General features: G+C 40.0%; 1 protein-coding gene across 3 annotated transcripts in view; it reads right to left on the reverse strand.

Annotated features, from left to right (window-relative positions):
* Nucleotides 1–6,198: 6,198 nt before the first annotated feature.
* The window catches only part of LOC116967413 (glutamine--fructose-6-phosphate aminotransferase [isomerizing] 1), a 58,739-nt gene continuing 37,879 nt past the window's right edge, over nucleotides 6,199–27,058 (reverse strand). For all 3 annotated transcript variants that reach the window (XM_033013964.1, XM_033013963.1, XM_033013962.1), the window contains 6 exons: nucleotides 26,409–26,566; nucleotides 24,354–24,468; nucleotides 22,166–22,293; nucleotides 13,087–13,254; nucleotides 12,821–12,982; nucleotides 6,199–10,884 (listed from right to left, as the gene is read on the reverse strand). In XM_033013964.1, the coding sequence (XP_032869855.1) occupies nucleotides 10,840–10,884; nucleotides 12,821–12,982; nucleotides 13,087–13,254; nucleotides 22,166–22,293; nucleotides 24,354–24,468; nucleotides 26,409–26,566 (776 nt within the window). In that variant the 3' untranslated portion in view covers nucleotides 6,199–10,839. The remainder of the gene's footprint in view (nucleotides 10,885–12,820; nucleotides 12,983–13,086; nucleotides 13,255–22,165; nucleotides 22,294–24,353; nucleotides 24,469–26,408; nucleotides 26,567–27,058) is intronic.

Here is a 27,058-nt window from a genome sequence, read left to right on the forward strand (position 1 = left end):
GAAAATCGGTGGTGTACCTGTATAACAAATTATACTCACAATCATAGAGCTATTCTGCACAGAAACAACCCTATTACTGACCAATTGCTTATTACCTAGCTAGTCCCGTTTGCCTACACCTAGTCCATATCATTCCAAACTTTTCCTATACATGTGCCGGTCTGAGTATCTTTTAAAATCATAATTGGTTGTGGGAGTATGGAATGAGCTGCCGGAGAAGGTCGCTGAGGCAGGTACTATCACAATGTTTAAGAAACATTTAGACAAGTATATGGTTTTGGTACATAGGTTTAGAGGGATATGGGCCAAGCGCAGGTTGGTGGGACTAGTGTAGATGGGGCACGTTGGTTGTTGTGGGCAAGTTGGACTGAAGAACCTCTTTCCACACTGCATGTCTTTATGACTCAACTATACCCACTTCTTCCACTTCCACTGGCAGCAGGTTTGATATCAGTACCACCCTTTGTGTAGAAAATCTTTCCCCTCTCAATGTAATTGATGAAATCAAACTTTTTTTAATGCTCCTGATTTTTCTCCTGAGATTATTTGCCATCACAACGAGGAAATCAAACCTGGATATTATGGAACCCCAGATAGACACAAAATGCTGGAGTAACTCAATGGGACAGGCAGCAGCATCTCTGGAGAGGAGGAATGGGTGACGTTTCGGGTCGAGACCCTTCTTCAGATTGATGGAACCCCGTCAGCTATCAGCACACTTACAAGATTTTGACACTTTTTTGTAAGATACTTTGATGGTTTGGACTGAAATTAATATTTAGCAAAATAACCAGATGCTCAGAAATGAAGGAACCCTTAATTTATTTAGACATATTATAGAGTACTGTTAACCCGATTCAGAAACATCTGTCCTTGAAGCAACACTAGCATTGCCACAAATTGCTAACTGCTTGCTGAACAAATTTAATCCGAAAAGCAATCTTCCTTCAGCCCAGCTGCCTCTTGTGCTGGTCTTATGAGTGGGCGTTTGGGTTGAAGTGACTCTGGTAACCATTTTGCCATTAAGAAGAATTATAAATTGCCAGATCTGACAAATTGTCGTGTATTCAGAAATAATGCTTTCACTTTGCTAGGTTTTCTACATCCGCTGCTGGATGTCGCAAACCTGGAACAAGATTATTTTGATTGCTTGGGCCAGTTTGTTGAAAAGTTAATGCAAGAAGAATGTGCTGCCCTAAGTATTGGCAGTTTTTGTGTGTTTGTGACACCTTGTGGTGGATACCAACACTGCACCACCTAATGAGCAGTGTAGAAATAGGACAAATACACTGGCTGACCCTCAACATCCCTCTCCCACCAGTAGACCTGACAATATTTTGGCTGAGTGTGTGTATATATACACACACACACACACATATATATATATACACACACACACATATATATATACACACACACATATATACACACACACACACACACACACATATATATATATATATATACACACACACACATATATATATATATATATACACACATACACATATATATATATACACACACATATATATATACACACACACACACATATATATATATATATATATATACACACACACACAGTTCTAATGGGTGTGTAGGAACAGAGAAACAGATATGTATAGGAAGGAACTACAGATGCTAGTTTAAACCGTAGACACAAAAAGCTGGAGTAATTCAGCGGGTCAGACAGCATCTCTGGAGAAAAGGGATAGGTGACGTTTTGGGTCGAGACCCTTCTTCCGACTAAGAATAGTAAGCAGGACAAATCTCTGAAGATGCCTGGGAATACTAAGAAAATGGTTTATAAGGCGTTTGGGAGTCTGTGCTTCATAAATGCAAGTCCAGTTCAACAGCAGGTTTTGAAGTAGCTTAGTAAAACAATGGTTAGGTCACAGCTCGTGCATTGCATTCAATTCTGGTCATCTGATTCAAGGAAGAAAGTGGTTCCTGAGAGAGTGGAGAAAAGGTTTAGTAGAACAGTTGGAACGATCTTGGATTTCAGCTGCAAGGTTAGATTGAGGAAACTGGGCTTGTTCTTTGCAGCAGAAAAAAAATAGAGATCAATGAAATGTACAAGATGATAATGGGCTTCAATGAGGTAAAAAGAAAAGTTCCAAAAACAGATAGTTCAAGGGATAAAGGCACAATTTAAACCCCCAAAAGCTTTTATCAAATAAGAGTGGATATGATCTGAAACTCACCGCCTGTAGGAATTGTGGACACAGGTTGGACTTTCTGCAGGTATTTGGATCTTTTTGAAAAATGTGAAAAATGCTGGATAATTTTAGTAAGAAATAACACAACCTGTGGGATACTGCAGAATGATGTTGTGAAGCTTGTGAGAGTAGTGTTGTCGATTTTTCTCTTTGGAGGCCGCACAGTGGTGCATCGGTAGAGTTGCTGCCTTACAGTGCCAGAGACCCAGGTTCAATCCAGACTACGGACGCTGTCTATATGGAGTTTGTACACTCTTCCTGTGACCACGTGGGCTTTCTCCCACACTCCAAAGACATACAGGTTTGTTGGCTGATTGGATTCTATTAAATGTAAATTGTTCCTAGTGTGTAGGATGGTTCTGGTGTACAGGGTTATTGCTGGTTGGCGTGCTCAGTGGGCTAAAGGGCCTGTTTCCACGCTGTATCTCTAGTCTAAAGTAAAGTTGAGGATAGGGTGTGGGAGGTCATTCAATCTATTTCCTGCTTCTGCCAGCTCTTCAACAAAGCCAATTGATGAAAAACCTGCAGTTCCCCCATGTCATAGTAGTGAGATTCCTGACTCATCTGACAATGCTCAAAGTATTGTAATTTTATCTCATGTATTTTTGACTAAACATTTACTACTTTAAAGAAAGCTATCAGTCAAAGTCAAGCAGGATTGAGCACTCGATCTTCTCACAAGACGTGGTGTTCTTTCTGATATGCAAATTGCTTGTGAGGCTCCTCAGAGGCATCAAGGCCATAGCGCGCATGCTATGAACTGGAGGATGATTTAAGTGATGGTTCTATAAGTGTCTCAGTAATTAGATCCTGGAACCTTTCAGGCACCAGAAACTGCAGGAGTTTTCACGTGGGAGAGCCAGCATTGGTCATCGCTTCTTTCCCTTTCCTTTCTATGCCATCTCTCTGTGGCTTAGAGGGCAAAGCCTTTTCTCTTTGAAGCAGATTCACTTTATGAAGGAACAGCCACCACAAGCTAGTGAGGTCATGTTGCCTTTAAGTGTATCATTGACGCACTCAGTTGTTACAATTTTGAAGCATATGGTTATTCTGGCAGATGGTCAAATAAAACTAGATTTATTGAGTTCCATTTAATCAGATGCACTAGTGGATCTCGTCTATATATATAATCTGGGCAACAGATCTTAAATGATAACCACTATGTGACAATAGGAGAGCAGTCACAGTTCTAGCATTGCATCTTGGAATTTGCTGGGAAATTGTACTCCAAATATTGATGAAAATGTGTAAATATTGAGTAGGAACACAGTTTAAAGTGCTGGGCAAAGTAATGCAAGAGGTCAGTTTCCATGCAATGTTGAGAATGTCCAGGGTTTCCTTTTTGTGCACCAATGCTATTGAGGTTTATGGAGGGTGTAAAAGTTGCAAGTACATGATGACCCAAGGGAAAAAAAATCACAAGGTGGACATAACGATAGAAGAGCTAAGCTTGTGTGGTATCTGTTGGATGTTTATTTTACTCCATGCTCAGAATTTGCCCAGTTGAAGCATTTCCAAACTAGGGTAGGGGGGGTTGTTTTTATTTTTTTTGAGGGGTGGGTTTATTAAATTATTGTACAGAAGTTATGTTTATCAAGCTGTGCTTGTTAATTGTTTTTACTGCCTGTTTGTTCTGTTTAATGTTTCGTAAGAGTTTTGAACGACCGCCTTCCTTTCACTTTCAACACAAAAAAAAAGATTTAATTGAAATAAAACAATCTTGTTAACTCATTAAGACTGATAACCACCCAGAATGGGGAGAATGTGCAATGCTTGACTTTTCCACTCAAGTACAGCAGATCCTGGCATGGGAAATACTATTGACGTGCATAAGAATGCACTGTGCCAATCGTACAACTGCTATCTTATCTATGGAACATGTAGCAAAGCTGTTAAGCATGGGAGCCTAGTGGATAAATTGGTGGTCTCATAATTCAGAGGACAGAACTAATGATCTGGAGAAAGGAGTTCAAATCTCATCATTGAAGCAGGCAAGTTTAAATTTGCTTCATTGAGTAAATCCAAGATAAAGATGTGGAATACTCATATTGCATAAGAGTGGACACACAACCAGATTGCTGTTCAAGTCCAACTGATTCACTACATGGGAAGGGAATACACCAACCATTGAGCTACACAATTCTAAACCCATCGCATTGTATTAATTGGACAAGTAAACCGCTTAGTTCGAGAGTAATTAGGAATAAATGCTCTCAACAAGCCAAAACAAATCATCAATAAGTCAGTAGGAAAGAACTGCAGATGCTAGTTAGTGCCTGGCCAGGATCTTTCACCATTTACAATTTTGCACATTCTCCTGTCCGTTGAGTGTCATTCTGTTGAAAGGAGGCTGAAAAAAAATAATATGGTATTCATTTAACACACTGTAAATAATGCATCACTCTGCCTGCGAGTTGACCCTTGCACCTAATTCTGACTTGCTTGAACTAACTGGCTGGGAATGCAGCAGCCTCTCTTCAAACAATCTTTGAATGATGGCTCTGCAATCGGGAAGGTTGAAAAATGACCCGTATTCCACACATGATGACTGTCTCACACTAACCCAATAGGGTGTTGTGCTAAAATAAAAGATGGGAATGATACGAATCCACTTAACTTTTAGCAGCTAATCTGAGAATACTCAAGCAAGTGAACAGAATTGAGACGAGTCATGTTCCTCGCCTCTGAGAATAGATGGATAAACGTTTTGAAATGCAGAAACTTGCTTAAGGTTACTTTAAACCAATGTCAGGATGTTGGACAATGCTGTAGCTATAATGGAAATTTAAATATGCCCTTAACTTCCCTTGTAGGTGATGTTCCATCATGAGATGCTTTAATATGTTGGTTTTACAGCTGGAATGGGAAGCAAGGCAAATCTTACACGTTTTATTCTTAAAAGAAGGCTGTGTCGATATTGTTCAATGGATGTTGCTAAATGTTTAAAACATCAGGCAATCTGTGATAAAATGAACAAATGGCCCTTCAAACCCATAGGTAGAGTGAAGGTCTTTCGGGTGGATCAGAAAGTGGAGTTCGGGGATGGCTCCAGGCTTGGTTTGAGTGGAGATAAAATGTCACACTTGTTATTGAGAAAAATTAAATGCCAAGATTTTTTTTGTCAATGCTGTATTCCCCTTAATGTAACTTTTGTCCAATATACTTGGTGTGCTGGTAATAACTGTGTGGGTGTCTTTCTTCTATTCGGTTGCAAAATGTACATCAAGGCCAAACAAGTTAGCACTGCAGCTAAGAGTTCATGGAGGCCATTCTTATTGTACATTATTGTTGACACAATCAGTGACTTCACTTGTAAAATGTAATAATAAAATTGGCTACAAAAAATACCGGCTTAAATTAATGAAAGTATCTAGTGCATTAAAAATTCATATCTACTCGCACCCTTATGGATTCATTATGGGTTGCAGTTGAAATTGCAAGTCAAAAAATTAAAAGTGGAAGCATACATAGAACATAGGTGCACGAGTAGGCCATTCGGCCCTTCGAGCCTGCACCACCATTCAATATGATCATGGCTGATCATCCAACTCAGTATCCTGTACCTGCCTTCTCTCCATACCTTTGGGGGTATGGAGAGAACCAAACATTAAAACCACCTTCTCTTGTACCTAAACATCCTACTGATGCTGGCTGCTAGTTGCGTTAAATACTTCACCCATGATATATTCCTATTTTGATCTGACAGCTATAATGTGCCAAACCATTGGCATCTTTACATTGTGCTTCAGAGGGAAATCAAATGTGCTCAAACTGTTAACACAATCAGTATGGGTGAAAAATTAAATCCAGTTGACACAAGATGTAGACTGCAGGCCAGCAAAGGCACAGTAAAAATAAAAGGTCAGTACAACCCCTAGATGACTAGACAGATCATTGACGTTTCCTTAAACAATCTCTGGCTCAACTGGACCATGTTTGTAGTTGTAAAAATAAATGGCGCAGAGATGCTGAAAGGTACTCTTGAAGAATATCTACATGTACTTTTATTAAAAATCATACAAACACAGTCTACGGTGAACACTGAAAAAATCTTAGTGGGCATAAGCAGTTTCTGCAGGAGCTGATCACAAAGACAGTTGACCGAGACAAACCAGATTAGCAAACAGAGGATTCTATTATTCCATTCAGTTATAAACAAGCAGGGTACCTCCCTACATGGCAGCTACACAAAGTTAACGTCAAAAGGTACTCCATTCTTAAGTTAATCCTTTGTTCATGTGCAATACACAGATTTTTGGGCAGGTTGGCACAAAAGCTAATTGATAAGGTGTACCAACACTGATGGAGTCATTTTCATTAAAGTTTATAAAATTCCTTCACTGATGATATGCTTTTGACAAATCACAGCCAGATCCTTAACAACTGCTGGAGTGCATTAACTTGAGAAGTTTCAGAATATTTGTGCCTTCATGCCCTTAGGAATACAGGCCCTGGTCCCAGGATTCGTACTTCTAATTCCACCACGAAAGTATAAGAGTAAAAAGGCTGTTGAGAAACAGCATTCATGAAAAGTAGACAGGCATTATAGATTCTGCTCCAATGGATGCATTGTGCAGTGAACTCACTGACTTGCCTTCTGTAGACAATTCCACAAGGCATTTTAAACATGTGGCAAAAACATGGGATTTATAAGACTCTTGGAACTTATCAATACGAGTAATATTGTTATTGGTGACCGGCACTCCATCCACGTCAACTAGAGTTAAGTACTCCTATGCGAGGCATTATAACAGAATGCAGAGAAGGGCTCCCTTCACTCTTTCCCAATAGTATGAATCTCGGATTCAAATCTCATGAGTACTTATGTGTCTAGTGCATTTGTATGACATTTCCCATACCAAAGATCCTGCCATCTCAAGTGCACAGGAGCTCCAGTGCCAAATTAGGGGCAGTTTTAATGTTAGCGACACACCAACTCAGATCCACAAGCTGCATTTAATATGATTTCTACAGTAATGTAGGAATGTATAAATCTCATGAATTTACCTGTAAAAATATGCTGACAATTTACTGAAATGCAGTGTTTGAACAAACAGGGAACAAACATTCAACATATTTTTGATAATGATCATCAGTGCAGAACATGATTACCCAGCCTATCCTTAGACAAGAGCAGAACAAATGACAGCTGCTCTACAATGACTGAAATCGACTTCAATTTCTCAACAATGCCTTAAATAGCAGCCTTTGGTGATATTTGCTTCATGATTCAGATGCAGTAGAAATACTTTCTCTCATTGTTCTGAAGAATACCACAATTGCAATTTGAAAGATTGAAGGAGTGTAGTCAAATGAAAGGTCATAATTTGGCTTTTGTTGTGGAATTTGGTGGGGCTGCTGATTGAAATGTGCTTCATTTACACCATCCTGTTCTGACGTCTTACCATACACTGGAAACAGAGGTAGCAGACAATGAAAAATCAACTTGTCATGGCTGACTATTCACACTGACCTTTTAGGTTAGTTATATCATGATGCAGCAGGGGAATTGAACCCAGAAAATAAGTTGCACGTAGACACGCACAAACCCTTGACAGTACATTGCCATACTCATTATTTTCACAGCCAGGTATTCTCGAACCAACCTGTGAACCACCGACCATCTGTGCTGTGGCTGCCTGCCTTTATAACAGTACCGCAGCTTTCTTAACATTGACAGCAGAGCATAAAAAAGAGGAACTAAGTTTCTTAAATAATTAAAACAAAGTGTAAATATTACTTCTCATGTTATTTTATATTTAGATTTAGTACGTTTATACATAGTAATCAGAACATACACACACACGCAACCCCCCTAGACTATGCATTGATATTCATACTTAATCTCCTTCATCACCTTGACATTGGTTGGGGACTGGAAACGGAGGAGCCTGTGGATTAACCAATTGTTTTTGCATCATCTATTTGTCCCGAACTACTGCTGCACATACTGTGCTAACAAGGCTTATGATAATTTCTCTGACTATAAACAATGCCAATCTTGAAAGATATCTATATATAAAACTTTGCGAATGTCTTTTGTTATTCTATTACAAATTGTGATTGTTGTGGTTATTATGAATCATTTTGGTTCAATGCTTATGTTTATTTTGCATTTTACAATTCACCATACGTTCTGGGAGGATGATGTTGCCCCTAACATCACCACAGTCACTATGCTCAACAATCAAAGTTCCAACACAAGACAAGCTGATTTCTTAAAGGATGGTTGAACTGCAACAGACCCCAGTGTCTATTGTATTCCCATTATATTTGCAGCTGAAATTCAATGCCATCCAAGCTGAATGTGAAGGAGCATCTGTGTCCACTCTGTTTCTCAACTAGGAATGTGTAACGGAGATGGGGGACTGCAAAACACTATCAAGTGCAAAGGTAACTTTACAACATTATGGATTGTAGGCTCAGTAAATACTTGAAATAATCCAGTTATTAAACTGCTTGCCCACAATCCATTCCCAGACCAGGGCCCCAGATTTACTCCATGCTATACTGAGGGTGAATAAACTCACAAGGAGGTGAACACAGCGCTAATTGCTACACAGACGAATGCTGGGTAGGGGCGGTGATGAGCTGGACAAGGCGAAAGGAAAATTATTCTTAGATCCCTTTCCATTGTCCCCCCATCATTCATCTGATGAGTCGAGACAAATCAAACACTGTGTGGGGTGCGGACCAGTTTCACAGCTCTTGTACAAATGTGCAGTAGATCCAGTGGTGTCAGGTCCACAACTGATTCAGACGTCACAAACTTGGGATTGCATATTTACATTAAAGTACAATACAACATTTTCCTTCAATTTTTCCAGTTTTGAGCGATATGTTATAAAGCCATTACAAAGCATTGATCGGAGAGGGCAGGTCCAGAAGCAATGCCTGTGTGCATCATGTCAGAATGCTCCGTACTGGAGCCTGAAATTCTCCATGCATTTCAATCATACCGTAATTAAGCAGCTACGGTCAGAAGACAAGCCTGTTTCAGAATAAACTGACTCCATGTGTTCATAATACACATAATCACAAAAGCACTACTTATCCAAGGAGATAGGCAAGAACATCCTTGGACAAAGTTTAATATGAAACTGATTGTAAAAGCTTGCCATCATCTGATTTTCAACCATTTGTGTTTTTACGGACACATTTCCAAAGGGAGGCCATGGACCCCCATAGATTACTACACACTCTGTTCTACAAGTTGTAAATTCATTGAAGATTGCATTAAATTAAAAAAAAAATCACAGTATAAAGTATTAAGCCATCATAAATATCACATCATTCAGATAATGGGGTCCCAGTTTAGCCTAAACAATCATTGGTCAGTTTTAAAACATTTGTGTTTCTCTCAACATTTTGAAGAAAAATATTAATGTATGGTTGGGAAAAGTGCAAGTGAGTGAGCTGCCTAAATACCTCATAACAGCTCCTGCCATTTTCAAGAGTGAGGCCTGTCAACTACAAAATCCCTACTTCCTGTTCTTTTAGATGGACAATTTCCTCTTTGAATGTTCAACATTAGTTGCAATTGGAATCATTGCGAATCAATAAAGCAAACCCCGTTAAAATACCTGCAAAGCTCGAGGAACACCGAGTGACCTGTCACATGGACATGAGGGAAACGAGTAATTTAGGATCTAGGATATTTTTTTTTGGTGACACATGTTTTAAAGTTCTCAAGACAGCAGCAAAATGGACAGCAAGGGAAAGGAAAAAAAAAATTAGAATTTTCAATTAAAGAGATGCTGATTTGCAAAATAAGGAATTTGTGACATCCCATGGTTCTCTCAATCCAGACTGTGTGACATGATTTTCAACATTAAATTTTCAAAATAAGCTCCTCTCCATTCTTGCTCCATTAGTCTGTGCTCAGGCCAGGGAAGAAACAAGAAGCTCAAGGAACTGTAGATGCTGGACTTGCATAAAGCACTAGAAGAATTAGATTCCTTTATTGTCATTCAGACCTTTCGGTCTGAACAAAATTAAAGCTCTAGAAGGTCACAGTGGGTCAGGCAGCTATCTGACGAATGGTCCAGATCCAAAATGTTGCCTCTCCATTCCTTCCACAGATGCTGACTGACCTGCTGAGTTACAACAGCACATGGTAATGCAAGAGTTCACCTCTCATCCCAACGTGCAAAGCAAACTGAGCCCCAATCGCCTCCACAACCTTTACTCCAGTTCATAGCCATATGCTTCCTTCGTGATCTCAGTGAATAATTGGTCCAAAGGAAAAGTTGCAACACATATGTGGAACAGTTCTGACAAATAGAGATCAGTATTCCAAGTAGACTAAAACATGACAAGGACCAAACAAAAATCTTAATTTTAGACCCAATCTCAACACCGACTAATCAATATAGATAAAAAATGCACAAAATAAAATATAGAAAAAAGCCCTACTGCGAAAGTTTTCCCTCTAGATCTAATAATGGAGGAATGGACCTAGCCCACTGTAATCGCACTACACTAAATATAAAATAGAAAGATCTATCCCAGTTGGTGAATGTACTTCTTAAAATATATATTAAAAAAAAAGTTGAGTATGTTCAGATTATAAAATGTTTTGGCCTTCTGCCTTTCACATGGGTTCCACAGCTTCGTGTCACTCCACTGTCACCGACTTGGCCAGGTTTCGGGGACAGTCAACCTTTAGGAAAGAATAAAATGTGATTAGTGATTTGTTCCATTGGTAGGAGGGCACTCCTACCATAGTTTACATTGCCTCTCCCTCCCCACCCCAACCACTCCATGTTTTTTGTCATCACTGGCTCTGATGCTGTTTCACATTCTTTAGAACCATTCTAATCCTCACCCAAGGAGCAACTTTAGACCCAACAGAGGCGGCACACTGGCGCAGGGGTAGAGCTGCTGCCTTACAGTGCCAGAGACCCGGGTTCGATCCTGACTACTGGTGCTGTCTGTACAGTTTGTACGTTCACCCTGTGACCACATGGGTTTTCACCAGTGCTACAGTTTGCTCCCACACTCCAAAGATGTACAGGTTTGTAGGTTAATTGGCTTTGATAAATTTGTAAATTGTCCCGTGTTAGTGTTAGTGATTGCTGGTCGGTGTGGACTCAGTGAGCTGAATGGCTTGTTTCTGTGCTGTATCTCTAAAGTCTAAAGTAAAAATCTAAATAATCTACATGTTTTCCATCGCATGGTACTGAACAAACAAAGCCTGACCCGCTGACAAAGCTATGTCAGCGGGTCAGGCAGCGTCTCTGGAGAAAAAGGATAGGTGACATTTCAAATCGGGACCCTTCTTCAGACCTGCCTGATGTCAGGTGGCTGCACATAACAACACCTTGATGTAAAGAATGTTGGGCAGCAATTAGGGTGGGAATCTTGCTCATTTCATCGGTAATATCACTAATCACAGTTGCAATGTCATACATCCTGCTCACTTGAAAGCATCATTTTGATTTGGGATTTTGGGATTAGCAAATTAATATTTACAATACCAAATGAATCAAAAGTTGTTAACTCAGCTGCTGCTTTCTGTTTTAATCCTCTGTATTTGAGAAATTCCTGTACTTTATTCTTGCTTCAACATCTCAAAGAGCAGCCCACAATGGGTGGTACTGATAATCATTATACAGGCAGGTGGACAGCTGTTTTGCCCCAGAGATGCCCCCACCCACAGCCATTAACCAACAACCGTGGTTGCAACCAAGTGAAAAAAATATTTCCACACAATATTAAAGTTTTAAAACACAAATCAAATAGAAAAATACTTAAAATTATACAGGCAGGAGCAATACACAAAATATAAAGAGATTCTCAACAATTCAGCCATAACTTCTCACAGGTGCTTTGTTCTAATGAGGAAAAGACCCTTCTATTAGATGCTGACCGACATTCTGTGTTTTCATAGCATTTTCAGTTATTATTTAAGATCTTCACACTTGAATTTATCTCAGATTATTCTTTGCCCTACATGGAGCTGACATTTCAAGTGGGATAGCTGGGGGTGATAACTCAATATGTTTGACTCCTCTGTTATTTCAGTGAATGTAATAACCAATTTAAATAACCCACTGAGAATAACTAGATTATTATCTTCACGACCATGCTGGTGCTTCTGCGGAACTAATGGTGGTTAATGGTGGGACTATTTTGTATGTTCTTTCAGTATGTGACAACATCATTTCAGGGCCCAGACATTTGTGTCTTCCCTTCCAGAATTTGAATTTCACATGCTTTAGGAAGGTTCAGACTTTACTTTATACTTTAGAGATACAGTGCAAAAACAGGCCCTTCAGCCGACCGAGTCCATGCTGACCAGCGATCACCCTGTACACTAACATACACACGCTGGGGACAATTGTACGACTTACCAAATTAACCTACAAACCTGTACTTCTTAGGAGTGTGTGAGGAAACTGGAGCACCCAGAGAAAACCCAGAAAAGTGGTCACAGGGAGAACGTACAGACAGTACCTGTAGTCAGGATCGAACCCGGGTCCCTAGTCCTGTAAGACAGCAACTCTACCGTTGTGCCACAATGCTACCCAGTATATGTTGTGGTTACATCACAAGACAAGGGAATTGAATTTCAAACACCATAAGCATGTACTCACATCAAATCCTCGCAGGACAGCAAGATGGAAGGAGAGCAGCTGAAGTGGGATGACACTGAGGATCCCCTGCAGACAATCCACGGAGTGAGGCACTCTAATTACCCGGTTAACGCTCTTTATGGTCTCATAATCATCTCTGTCGCAGATAACCACTGGTCGACCCTGAAAGAGTAACAGTCACAAATGGAATAAACTCAGCTTAGTGGTCTCCTGCATTGTGAAAAGATCTTACAAACTGAATTAAGACAACTCAATGAACACTGTACCTGCCGTGCAACGACTTGCTGCAGAGCGTTTTGGCACTTGGCGTAGGTGTGGTCCCTCATAATCACCATGATCACTGGCATCAATTTGTCCACCAGGGCCAAAGGTCCATGCTTCAGCTCTCCAGCCAGGATACCTTCTGAATGCATATATGTGATCTCTTTGATTTTCTGTGAAAATAATATTGGATAAAATTACCTTAAATTTAAAATTTGCATATATTCTTGCAAAAAGCCAAAGAGAGTAACAAATCAGATTACTCTAAAAGCCTGCAGTGGCTTCATGGGACAAATAGTTTGCTTCTGTGCTATAACAACGGGCAGCACGGAGGCGCAACGGTAGAGTTACAGGTCCAGAGATTCGGGTTTGATCCTGTCTACGGGTGCTGTCTGTACAGTTTGTACGTTCTCCCCATGACCATGTGGATTTTATTCAGGGTGCTCCAGTTTCTTCACACACTTCAGACATACCGATTTGTAGGTTGCTTTGGCTTCGGTAAAAATTGTAAATAGTCCCCTGTGCGCAGCATAGTACTAGTACACAGGAATTGCTGGTCAGCACACTCAGTGGGCCGAAGGGCCTGGTTCCATGCTGTATCTCAAAACTAAACTATGATACGATTCCATTTTGTATACAAATCAGGTGTTCACCTGCCTCAGATTTTCCAACTTTCAATTGTTTATTAGCTTTAAATCATGGAGCCTTTAAGTTTGTTGTTCCAACTCATTTGCTTCCCCTTGTACGGCAAGTCACTACTTTCATCTCACTGGAACCATTTCCCTAGCAAAATTTTGGTTAACCAGGGCGAACGATAAGTTTATCATGTACATCCCCACATTAGTCGTTGCACCTCTGGATGAAATCTGCTACTACAAACTCTAAACTGTTTTAAACATAATCTCTCCTGCAATTCTCTTGTCTGTTGGCTCGTTGCCACAGTGAAAATACTTGTCCTCCAAATCTCATAGGAGGAATCCCCCATGTGCTCAACAATGGATAAAACAATCTTCATATCATCTGAGCAACCTCAGGACAGGGAAGTTTGCTTTCACTGAGACTACCGCAGATCTGAGCCTTGATCAAATGAGGGAGTGTGTTTTAGGTCAGTAACTTATCTGTGTATCTGATAGTACCTCAAAGAAAATAATTGCAGTGCAGCTTCCTCTAAACAAAATCCTTTCTCCTTCAGGGCCCATGCAATAATCTCTCAAGGCTACAATTTAGTTTTCAGTTTGAAAGGATGTTATTTTCCAGTTTTGTTTTCTTGAATGATAAATCCTTTCTTTAAGGCTCAAAACCTACTGATGTAACCCAGATTTTAGGAAATCACAACTGAGATACAAATACTTCATGTAGCAGTTAGTGAGCGGCAGTTATCGACCAACCTCCTCATAAGCCAACTTGAATGCAATTCCCAATCTTGCCGCAAGTCAGGATCACAGCAACTCGTTCGCAGGAACATTTAGTGAGAGGATTCATTTTCTGGTCAAATCGATGATATTGTTTTCAGAGATTTTGCAGGTTGAATGTTTGGTTATGCATGGATGGATATGGGCATTAAAATTTTATATTTTGAACACGATATGCAAGGTTCAAACTATTCACTTCCTTCACACATGGCTCCAATTGATTTTCTCTGCATGCAGTCAGAATTCATGACCTCTGGTGCCACAATAATGATTCATTTCAGATGGTGCTTTATCTAATTAATGGCAGCGGAGGCCACTCAAGTGGGATCATGCAGCATAGAAGCAGCAATTTGGTTAATTATCGTCTGCGGAAGTAAAATTTTGCTTTTAATTTTCCCCACTTAATTTTTGAGGAATGGCCTATAAAGCAGAATTACAGCTTTGTAAATAATAATTTTCCTCACCCAAGGGAATTAAAATGTCTTCAGCTGTCAGAGACTGTCTGGCCATGAAAGATGACTGTTGTTGCCAACAGTTTTAGAATTATTCATCTGGTGAAATTGTAATTCCAGTTAACACATTTGATGAAACTGTCAAAAAGTATTGCTATTTATATCTAAATAGTAATTTTATTTTGCATTGAGCTTTATCTCTTCTCTGAAGAGGATGGCTTTCTTGCCCACCGTTCCCAACTAGCCCTTCAGTTTCATACTCAAATAAACTTTTCCAGCTTCAGTTGGATACTCAAAATGAAGAGTGGGGGGTCACTCGCACAAGGGTGGCACAGTTGGTAGAGTTGCTGCTTTACAGCACCAGAGATCCAGGTTCGATCCTGACTATGGGTGCTGTCTGTACGGAGTTTGTACATTCTCCCTGTAACCTCCTGGATTTCCTCCGAGTGCACCGGATTCCTCCCATGCTCCAAAGACATGTAGGTTTGTAGGTTAATAGCTTTGTAAATTGTCTCTAGTGTGAAAGATAGAACTAATGTGTACAGGTGATTGTTGGTCGGCACAGACTGATGGGCCGAAGGGCCTGTTTCTATGCTGTGCCTCCAAACTAAACGTCAAAGAAAAACATGAACCAGGAGCTGGAATACCAGCAAATTGTGAATTTATGGAATTCCCTGCCACAGAGGGCAGTGGAGGCCAAATCACTGGATGGATTTAAGAGAGAGTTAGATAGAGCTCTAGGGGCTAGTGGAGTCAAGGGATATGGGGAGAAGGCAGGCACGGGTTATTGATAGGGGACGATCAGCCATGATCACAATGAATAGCGGTGCTCGCTCCAATGGCCGAATGGCCTCATCGTGCACCTATTTTCTATTTATCTCCTTCAGTAGGTTATAAGAAAAACTAGACTCATGTTATTGTGGATTTCAAATAGCTCAATTTGAACCAACAAATGAACTGCCAAAAAAATAAAATGTGGGGTTGAATATGTAATCTATGGTCAATCAGGATTTCAGTTTAGTTTAAAGATCTAGCATTGAAATAGGCCCGTTGGCCCACCAAGTCCACGCTGACCATCAGTCACAAATTCACATTAGTTCTATATTAGTCGTTTCCGGTGGGCGGCGCGACTCTCGTCAGCAGCGGCCTCTGCAGTCCGTCTGCGTTTTTATTATTTTATGTCTTATGTTTTTATGTAGTTTTTGTTGTTTTTGTTGGGGTATGTATGTGGGGGGTGGGGGTGGTGTGGGGGGGGTGGGGGTAACTTTTAAATCTCTCCCTGCACGGGAGACCCGACCTTTTCTTTGTCGGGTCTCCGTTGTCGTTGGGGCTGCAACGAGGAGCGGCCTCCAACAGGAAGACCGGGGGCTGTGGTGCCGACTACTCACCTCACCGTCGCGGAGCTGGCCGAGTCCAGAGCGGGTGGAGCTGTGGTGGACGCTGCTGCGACCCGACCCCCGGAGATTCGGTGGCTGCAACTGCGGGTTTGGCGGACAGTGACACCGGGAGCCCGCGGGTCCCTGGGGGGAGACCGCTTTTCAGGGCTTCCACAACGGCGACTTCTCCCGCCCGAGTTGCGGGGTTGAAGAGCTCCTGGAGCGGGGCCTTACAGCACCGCCCCGCGCGGCCTGGAATGGCTGCGGGACTGCGAGCGCACGCCGGGGGCTCTAACACCAAGACCCGGTGTGCGGCCTTGCATCACCCGGCGTGGCTTTAATGGCTGCGGGACAATTCGCCATCGCCCGCCGGGGGCTTTGACTTTGACTTTGACTCTGACATCGGGGGGGAGAGTGCAGTGGAGAGATAAGTTTTTTTGGCCTTCCATCACAGCAATGTGATGGATGTTTATGTAAATTATGTTGTGTCTTGGGTCTATTTGTTTGTAATGTATGGCTGCAGAAACGACATTTCGTTTGGACCTCAAGGGGTCCAAATGACAATAAATTGAATTGTAAATTGAATTGAATTGTATTATCCTATTTTCTCATCCACACCATTCACATTAGGGTAATTTTTAGTGGCCGATTAACTTACAAAACCCGCAAGTCTTTAAGATGTGGGAGGAACCGAAAGCACCTGGAGGAAACCTACGTAGTCACAGAGAGAACAAACAAACTCCTGACAGACAGCACCCGAGGTCATAATCGAGCCTGGGTCTCTGGCACTACGAGGCAGCACCTCTATTAGCTGCGCCACTCACCATGCTGCCCTTACAAACAGTATTTAGGCATCTATCAAAAGCAAATTATGCCTCATTTTAATTTTTAGTAAAATGTCCTGCAATGTTTTATGCTTTTTTGTACAAGATTTGTTATTGTGCGTTAACTATAGTTCAGATAAAAGTTATTCCAGTTCTGTCTACAATGGAAAATATTCCAATAGCGTCTTTAAATTTACAGCTTTACAACCTAGATCACATAACATTTTCTTCCGTGCAGATAATTTACTCCAGCAGATTAACTGTATGCATGATACAAGGCTTCTGTTATGGTACAAAACCAACTAAATCATGATTTTATGACGTGAGAGTGGAACAGTAAGGATTAATGAAAGCTTGGCACTGCAAAGAAAATCTAAACAGTTCATCCAGGCATTATAATTGTGTGGCACAGATAATGCTTGTTACAAAACTAAAAGCCATATTTCTAGACCATTAATCTCGAGAGATGTTACTGAATCCCAGGACTCTAATTAAATAATTATGAAAATGAAAAAATGTTAGTCTTTGTAAACAAACTGTCACAAACACATCTGGTTCATTAATGTCCTTCAGAAAACAAATTCTCGTTGATATACGACCAGACATACCAATGAACTCTTCACTGCCTCCTAAGTTTAGGGGCAAATGGGAAAGGGCAATGCCAGCAATGTCCACGCCACGTGAATGATTAACCTTTCAAATATTCAGAAGGACACAAAGTGCTGGAGTAACTCAGCAGGTCTGAAGAAGGGTCTCGACCCAAAGGCCACCTATCCATGTTCTCCAGCAATGTTGACTGACCTGCTGTGTTACTCCAGCACTTTGTGTCCTTTTGTGTATTAACCAGCAACTACAGTTCTTCGTTTCTAACCTTTGAAATACAAACGGATAGCAACACGTGCATCTCTTACATTCTTAACCTCAAGAACCACAGAGGAATAATACGACACAGGTGGACCACAATGCCTGTGCTGGCTCTTTGAACGATTTCTTTGTATAACTCATCTCAAATATTGTTTCATAGTCCACATGCAATAAAAAAGATTTTTAGAAATATTGAGGACACAATGTTAATGCAAATTTTTACTTCTATTGAATCGAAACATCCATTTCAGGCCAAAGCACACATCAGCTATTAATGAACTTCTTAATCAGTACAGTACCAAATGCAAACAACCTGATACTTAGAAGAATGTATAATTAGATTTTTTTTTAGGCCAGGTTTAACTTTACTGAACAAACGATAAGGTCTGTGCCACCACTAAGAAACAATCCCACCCTCAACAACTTGTTATTAATTTGCACTTCCCATTATGCAATACGATTTTCCATTACAATTTGGTTTACATTTCCCGTTTTCTTGGCATTTCTTTCTTTTTTTCCAAACCGCACGTGTTTTTATTCCATTTGCAGTCAGGAAACATCAATTAGGATGAATTGAACAGATCATCTTTGTTTACATATGTGTGAATCTCAATAAGGGCCAAGAAATAATTCTTACAAATCCTACTTCAGTAATAGCTTTCTTGTGCCAAAATATACTTCTACATGGACGTGGCCTGCACACACCTGCAAATTAACCTAAGCTGAATCGCCCATTTTTAATTTAATGTGCTCTTACTTGTTGCATTCCAATGCATGGAATCGTGACCCTTAAAATCATAGAAGTTGGGCTTGCATCCCATTGTTTTTTGTCAATTCCTTGGCAATGCACTCTGATTAATTGATTGTTTTTACCCAGTGGCCGCTCACAGCTCCACAATTATCCCCTTCTGATATTTATCCAATTCCCTATTAATTGATTAACCACACAACCCCAATCCTACCGAAGCAACAGAACACTATAGACCCCTTTACCATCATGGACAAGTTTGTGTTTATTCCAAACTATGTTTTGTACTCATGTCTTTTTTTTTTTGCAGCGTTGCATCTTGGACTGCAGCTGCCACATCTTGGACACAAAAACAAATTAATTTTCAGTCTTGTTTAATTTATGTTTTGGGGTCCAAAATGCAGAAGCAAGCCAGATTATCATTGACATTTTAGCTCACCATCCTTGGACATATGACAATAAACTCAACTTGATTGCCTCTGCCTTTTACAACATTGCAGTCCATAACCTAATAACGTACTGATTAAAAGATATTCATTTCTACTGGATCTTTTGTCAACTATCTTTGTGCTGGTCCTTTTTAAGGCGTTGATTAATAATTTTGAAGAAAGGTCCTAACACAAAACCTCAACTGTCCATTCCCTCCACAGATGCTGCCTGACCTTCTGAGTTCCTCCAGTACTTTGTTTTTTACTCATTTCAGCATCTGCAGTTTCTTGTCTCTCTTGAATAGCTGTTGGGCGCTGTACCCTCAAGTGACCTCCTCCGGAAGTGACACATTTCTCTAAACTAATTCATCAAAAAATCTTTTGAACTCCTCTTTCTCTATTGTACCTCTCTTAAGCCTTCGCTGCTTTGAGAACAGCCCCAGCTTCCCCAGCCTCTCCACGCAAATACTTTCTCATTTCTGTCTTTCAAGCAAATCTCTTAGGCATCTTTCACACAGAGTGATGGCTTCCTTCCAACCATGTGATGCCCCGATTGGAACACAAAGCCTTAAACATTTTATTCCAGTGGTTATAAAGAAATTTACCAGCGAGTTGCTCTGTGTGCCTCTGATATCCATAACTTTGTTTTGCAGTGTGGAAGTCAGAAATGAGCTCAAGTTTAGGTTACAGCATCTATAACCCCAGCTCTTCTGCTGACTTAGCACCGAGTCCAGGAGCAGAGCACAAATGACTTGAGCCAAGGATTCCTTCAGCCTAATGCCAACCATGGCTGTTATATATAATATGACGCCCGGCATTTAAATAGAGTTATTGCATGCAACTGAACAGGTAAAAGCAAATAAGTGGCTTGTTTGTTTTCTTAATATTATTTAACTTTGTTCTTTTAATTAGTGCAGACCACTAAAATATGCCTATTTTTAATAATCTAAATGACATCTTTCTAGTGAACTATAAAGGATAATCACACTTCTTCACTATGATGTCCCAAAATAGTAATGAATCCTGCATAGCTTATTTGCAGCCTTCTTAGTTTACCACTTTAAACGACGTGTACATCTTTAAGAGATGTGTCCATCAAAGATGTGTACATATACTGCAAGTTTCTCCATTTCCAATTCATCAATGTAATTTTAGAAAACAAAAAATAACTGCTAATTTCATAAAAGGTAGTGACAGTCATGTCGATTTATTGTCCCATCGTTGCAATCCTACCGTAACAGCAAAGACTTTAAAATTTTGTCAAAAATTATTTAAAAGGAACATCAATAAGTACAATGTTTGAATACATTTTGACCGTGAAGTGGCATTCATTGTTGCGGACACAAATAGAAAAATCAGAAGAAAACCCACCTCCGACAGATCACACCTGTAACCCTAGTTTTGACTAATTATTGACCAAACACAGGACAATAGGTTAGATTTGACATATCCGATCAACATCCTGGAGGATGCATTTCCCTGGCATTATTTCTTATTTACCCTCACGGCATGGGGAAAAGGCCATTTGGCCCATCAAGTCTATGCCAATCTCAGAGGAATCCCACTCCCACATTTATTTCTGCAAACTATTTTCTCTCCAATGTCCATCAACCACACCTTGATCCACTTACACCAGCGGTAATTTACAGCAAATAATTAACCTATAAAACAACCCATCTTTAAGATGCAAGAGGAAACTGGAGCACTCAGGAAAACTACACAGTCAAAGGGAGACAAGCAACTCTACACACACATACATACAGGTCAGGTTGCTGGAGTTGAGACATCTGGACTATATACTGAGCTAGTTCACTGCCTCTAGGGAGGAGCACAATGGCCAAGGTTGTTGCCTTGATGACCACAAATATATGAAGGGTCTCGACCTAAAACGTTACCCATTCCTTCTCTCCAGAAATGCTGCCTGTCCCGCTGAGTTACTCCAACATTTTAGTGTCTATAGTTGGTGTAAACCAGCATCTGCAGTTCCTTCCTACACACATATGAGGGCCTTAGTTGAGTTTATTTTTGGAAGTGTGCTCTCTGTAACTCTCTGACAAAAAAAAGTGGTATGTGACAGGCTCTTCCTATAATCACTTACAACTAAAACACCATGAAACAGTAATTATATTTTCTTGATTTAACCCCTCTTCCTGCCTGAACTACTTAAATACGGGTGTGTATGGTGCACTGTAGACTGCTGCATGCTTCCACTAGTCATTTTTATGGGCTGCCTGCCTGGGCCTCATTGAGCGCCACGTTATTTGCTTAGTAATTATTGTCCACACAAGTTCTCTTTGTAAGACTAGAGACTAGTTTTTTTATTATGAGTTTTGACATTACCTTCCTTGTTGTGAGATCTGTTCCTGCTTCAATATCCACAGGCAGTTCCTAAACAAGGCAGTCATTGTATGCACTCTTGCATTTGATTACAGCTTCTACATCTTGCCAGAGATCTGCTCCCCTAAACCAGACTGTATTTCAACCCAGTAAAGGAGGACGGGTAGGGGGAAATACAGAAAATATTAAGCCTGCATTGCAAGCCAATCGCATTGAAACACTTGATATAATTCACAAGCTGCAAGGATTATTTTTATTTAATTGTGAATAAACTACCATCAAATATAGAAAGCTCTTTCTTCCCTGTTTTGAGGGAGCTCTGCTGAAGATGTTCTGGAAACAATTCATAAGCCTATTGTGGTACTGCAAGTAAGAATTTCATCATTTCTGTTTCGGTACATATGACAATTAAACACTCGACTACACTAAGCCTGCAGACTTTAGGATGTGTGAGGAAACCGGAGCTCCCTGAGGAAACCCACGTGGTCACAGAAAGAACGTGCAAACTTCACACTGACAGCACCCAAGGTCAGAATTGATCACAGGTCTCTGGTGCTGAAAGAAAGCAGGTTGACTAGTTGTGCCGCCCTTTTCAATCATTTCATTTAGTCTGCTTAGAGCCCTACTCCATCAACCAACTTACCAATGCGCCTTCCAGACAAGTGGCATAGTGATAACCACGGCCCATGATGAGAACAGATTTCTGTTGGTACAGTTCTGTTGCCAGGTTCTGTATCTCCTCATCGAGGGTCAGGACCTCTTTAATAAGATCTAAAAGATGTAAAGGGAGAATATTAAAAATGGAAATAGGTAAGAACAAGAAAGTGAGAGAGAAATAATGAGCAACAGAAAAAGAGTGTAAACAGAAAACAGCAAAAAACAAATAGAAAGAGAGCAATGAAAAGGTTTAAAACAAAATCACGAATTAATCCTGAATTTGCCTTTACAACTTGTAAGTTGTATCTCACAGGTCCCTGGGTAACATGCCTCAATATTATCAGAAATCAAAGATTAATATCATTCATTTCAATCCGATCAATACTATAGTGGCAGGGAAAGAGGTAGAATTAGAAATTGAGGAGTTTCACTGGTTGGGGCAGATTTGCTGGGACACATCATCCCATCAATGAGCATCCAAAGAGATGCAAGCCGATCAACCGCACACAACTTCAAAAGGAGTGTAATGTGTTAACAGTGCATCATCCCTACTTAGTGCTGGAGCATTTATTCCACATGCTTACTGATGAACAGAGAACTACATCAGCAAAAATAAGGCAGTGTAAGAGCAAGTGTTTTGTGGCTATCCCCATTTCAAATGTAAATAACATTTTACAAAGGGATTTTCTTGTCCTCCTTGCCCAATTCTGATCACTCTCTCCCTAGTCATTCCTTCTTGTCCCCTGTCCCATCAGGCAAGAATTACTGAAGTATGAAACACATGCCTTCAGATTCAGAGACAGTTTCTTTCCAGCTGTTATCAGGCAACTAAATATTCTATCACCAACTAGAGAGTGGTCCTGACTGACCGTCTACCTTATTGGAGACCCTCGGACTATCTTTAATTGGACTTTACTTTGCACTAAACATTATTCCCTTTATCTTGTATCTGTGTATTATGGACAACTTGATTATAATAATGAATAATCTTTACACAGACTGGATAGCAGGCAACAAAAAAGCTTTTCACTGTAACTTGGTACAAATGACAATAATAAACTAAACTAAACTATGAAAGGTTTCTCATGAAAAGCAAACAGCATTTTACTGGCGCTTGAAGATGCATATCCAGCATTTGCTACATATTCAAGTTTTCCATTTTTGTTCACATCTCAGCACTGTCGTTTTTGGTAGGATTACGGCATCACAACCATTACATATCTCCTAGTTTTTTACCCCAATGTTTCTACATCCCACAAGTGCTTTCATAGTGACTGATTCCAGATATTTAAAACACAAAGTTCAGAATGGAGCTAGATTCTGTCACATGAGATGTATGTGCTTAAGATACCATCTAAAATGTTCTTCACTGTACTCTCACTGCAGTTGAGAGGGCTCAATTCATCTTAGAGAATGAAATTAAAGACCTCCCAGATAACTTTATCTAATTTAAATCTTTTAAGAGAGAATTACTGAGCTACTGTTTCTCTGTCTGGAATAACATGAATAGGGTTGGCCATTTTGGATTCGAGAGGAAAATAAATTTAATTTCTCAGAGGATTATGAAGCAGGGAACTCTTTTCAAGTATAATCAATTCAATGTCAATAGACTGTGGACTAAAAGGAATCGGTGGATATGCTGCTGGATGCGTGTGCCGAGAACAAAAAAGCACAAAAGTAGGACTATCGGCCTGGTCCAAGTTGTAATATTTACATGTTTCATATTTCATGTAACATGGTCCTATGATCATGCACAACAGGTTTGTACAATGCTGGGAATTGCACTATCAACTGCTTTTAAAATGTAATCTATTTTGCCATTTTCATGCAAATACAATCAGTCTGACAGTCATTTACGTCTGACATTATCGCCTTTGATGCAGGAGACTTCTGCAACAGGGTTGAAAATTGAAACATTTTACTGAATCTACCAAAGCATTTAATATTTGAGATAAAACTTTAAACATGTGGAGATTCTGGAAATGTACCCATTGTTGACACAGAAAGTCAAATGATGGCAAAGGGGATGAAACTGAAAAGAAAAACTTGAAATTTATATATTTAATGGTTCTGTAATTTGCCTTGTTTGACTGTGTTTGCTATTTTTTTCTGATGTGGTTCCCAGAGATGCTTGCATGCATTAACTTTAGACGTTGAATGCTCCACTTGTTTACCTGGTAGTGCCTTCAGACCCCGAATAATCTCCTTTCTCCTCTCCTGCATCGAAATTCTGTCTTCACACATCAGCAGTGCAAACATCACCAGTGAGATAAATTGGCTGGTGTAAGCCTGGATGGAAAACCAGACAGTGCTAGTTATTGTTGGTTAAGTTCCAACAAGTTGGAGGACACAAAGATAGCAAGTTCCACTCTCACTCAATCTCAATAATACTAAGAGCACAAGTCATTCTAATGCACACAATCAGTTACTTGACTGCCGATTGGAAATATGAAAGAAATGCAACGGTCTTGAAACCCATGGCAACTAAATCACTCTAACTTTATCATGCTTAGCTCTACTACTAAACTTGTATTCACCACTGAAGTCAATCTTATATTAAAAATAACAGATGGACATCAAAGTAATAACCAAGATGAAGGATAATAACCCAGGGCACACTGGAACTTCACTGCAAGAGTTGCCTCAATTGGTACACTAATTTTTAGCAGAAGCAAAGGAACTGATTCAATATTAATAAAAGAGATTTGCATAGGCTTGTTCTATGTTTTAAAGCCAAAATAAAGGGATTGCTTTGCGAGATATTGTAATATATATATATATATATATATCTGCCTTGATTGAGTTGGAATGAAAAGCCTTAACATTGTGTGCCTAAGACGAAAGTTGAATGTTAAAGATAGGATGTTACTTTTAAATTAAAAACTAACAGTAAAATCAGCATCACTACCCAAGCTTAACTTCAGCCACGGGGGAGAGATGAATTGTTTCATTCTCTGTACACACTTCTCTAATTGCTGCTTTCTGGGCCAATTTGAAACTAGTGAGTGATATGTACCAGATTTATATGCCACACAAAGCACAAGGGTGGACTATTGCTAATGCAGACACATAGCGAAATAAATCTCCCAAACAAACAAACCCTACTCGTATCCTCCTGACAGACTCCAGTTATTTTCCATGATCTCTCTCCGAGGGAAAGAGCAGAGTGCTTTTAACGGAGAAAAATGTAGCTAACTGACATAATTCTATGCCTTATAAACAGAAACAGATTTCTAGCACAAATACTTTATCAATTTTAGTGCAAGGGATTGTATAAATGGTATTTCCTTTACCCATATATACAGACTGTTAGTGTCAGAAACAGGAAAACAAGCCAGAACTTCCAGTACAGTGCCTGCAACCGTTTAATTTTATGAAACCTTACTCACATTCATATTTATTCAGTTTTGAAGCAAAGGACAACTCGTCAAAATGGGGCCCACTAAAATCTACGATGCTGATCAGTGGCTGTGGAAAAGGAGTACGTTTTAAAAATGCACAAGATGCACGCACATGATTCCTTGTGTATGTTGTACTCAATCTTTCTGGCTTAGCAACTTCAAATTTCTGGGGTTAACATCTTGAATGATCTGTCCAGGTCCCAGCACAGACAAAAATCATGAAGAAAGGATGCCAGGGTGCCTACTTTCTTGGAACCTTGATGATATGCAGCATGTTGCTGAATAATCTAAAACTTCTACAGAAAGACTATAGAAAGTACCCCGACTGGTTGCATCAAGGCTTGGTATGTCTTCTCAAAGGCATAGGAACAGAAGTTGTAGAGACTGGTGGACTCAGGCCAAGGCATCACTGGTACAACTCTCCCCACCGTTGATAGCATCAATACAAAACGCTGCGTCAAGAAAGCAGCATTTATCATCTCCACCATCTGGTTCATGCCCTCTTCTTAGTGTTACTATCAGGCAGCAGGTATAAAAGCCTGAAGTCCCACACCACCAGCTTCAGGAACAGCTGCTTTCCTACAACTATTAGGTTCTTGAACCAACCTGCACAATCCTAATCCTTACCTCAGCAACACAATGCTACGGACTGTGTCTTGCACTACCATGGACAATATCCAATTGTGTTATTGCACTAATGTCTTGCTTTTGCGTTTTTTCTCCGTTTCACAGTCCTGTATAATTTATATTTTGTTAGCTGTCAGAGCCTACATGCCTGTGATGCTATTGCAGGCAAGATTTTCAGAATATTAATTCCGAAAGACTTGCCTTTGTGCTGGCAACTCCAATTTCAGGCCCAGCGTTGATATGGACACCACAATCAGTTTCACGAGAGATAGAGCTGCCAACTGTGTTTGTAATACCCACAATCAGGGCTCCCCGCTCCTTACAGTACCTCAGTGCCATCAAAGTGTCAGCTGTTTCCCCTGGAAATAAACAAAATCAATCAGGTAAGGACAATGTGCATCTATTATTGGAGACACAAGAGACTGCAGATGCTGGAATCGGGAGCAACAATCTGTTGGAAGAACTCATTGGGTCAAACAGCACTTCTGGGTGGAAATAAATAGTACATTCCAGACTATTTGCTTAAGTTTTAACATTAAAGGTGATCTAATTGATATCATTAAAATATTTGGAAACTGAGATAAATTAGGTGTTTATTTATTCTGATAGAATATAGAATAGCAGGTACAATGTTAAAGATAGAGTTAGTAATATTAAATTGCACAAGATAACAATGGTCAGAAATGGGGGGATTTCTACTAAAAAATTGAAGTTCAATTCAAAATCTCAAATCTCAAAATGTGAGTATTTGTTTTAGGCATGGTACCAAGGTACACAGATGAAGTTAAGATACTGTGATCTATCAGAAAAGTTAAACAGCATTGATAAGCTGAAGCCCCCACTCCTACTCC

This window comes from Amblyraja radiata, chromosome 39, assembly GCF_010909765.2.
Source record: "Amblyraja radiata isolate CabotCenter1 chromosome 39, sAmbRad1.1.pri, whole genome shotgun sequence".
NCBI lineage: Eukaryota > Metazoa > Chordata > Chondrichthyes > Rajiformes > Rajidae > Amblyraja > Amblyraja radiata.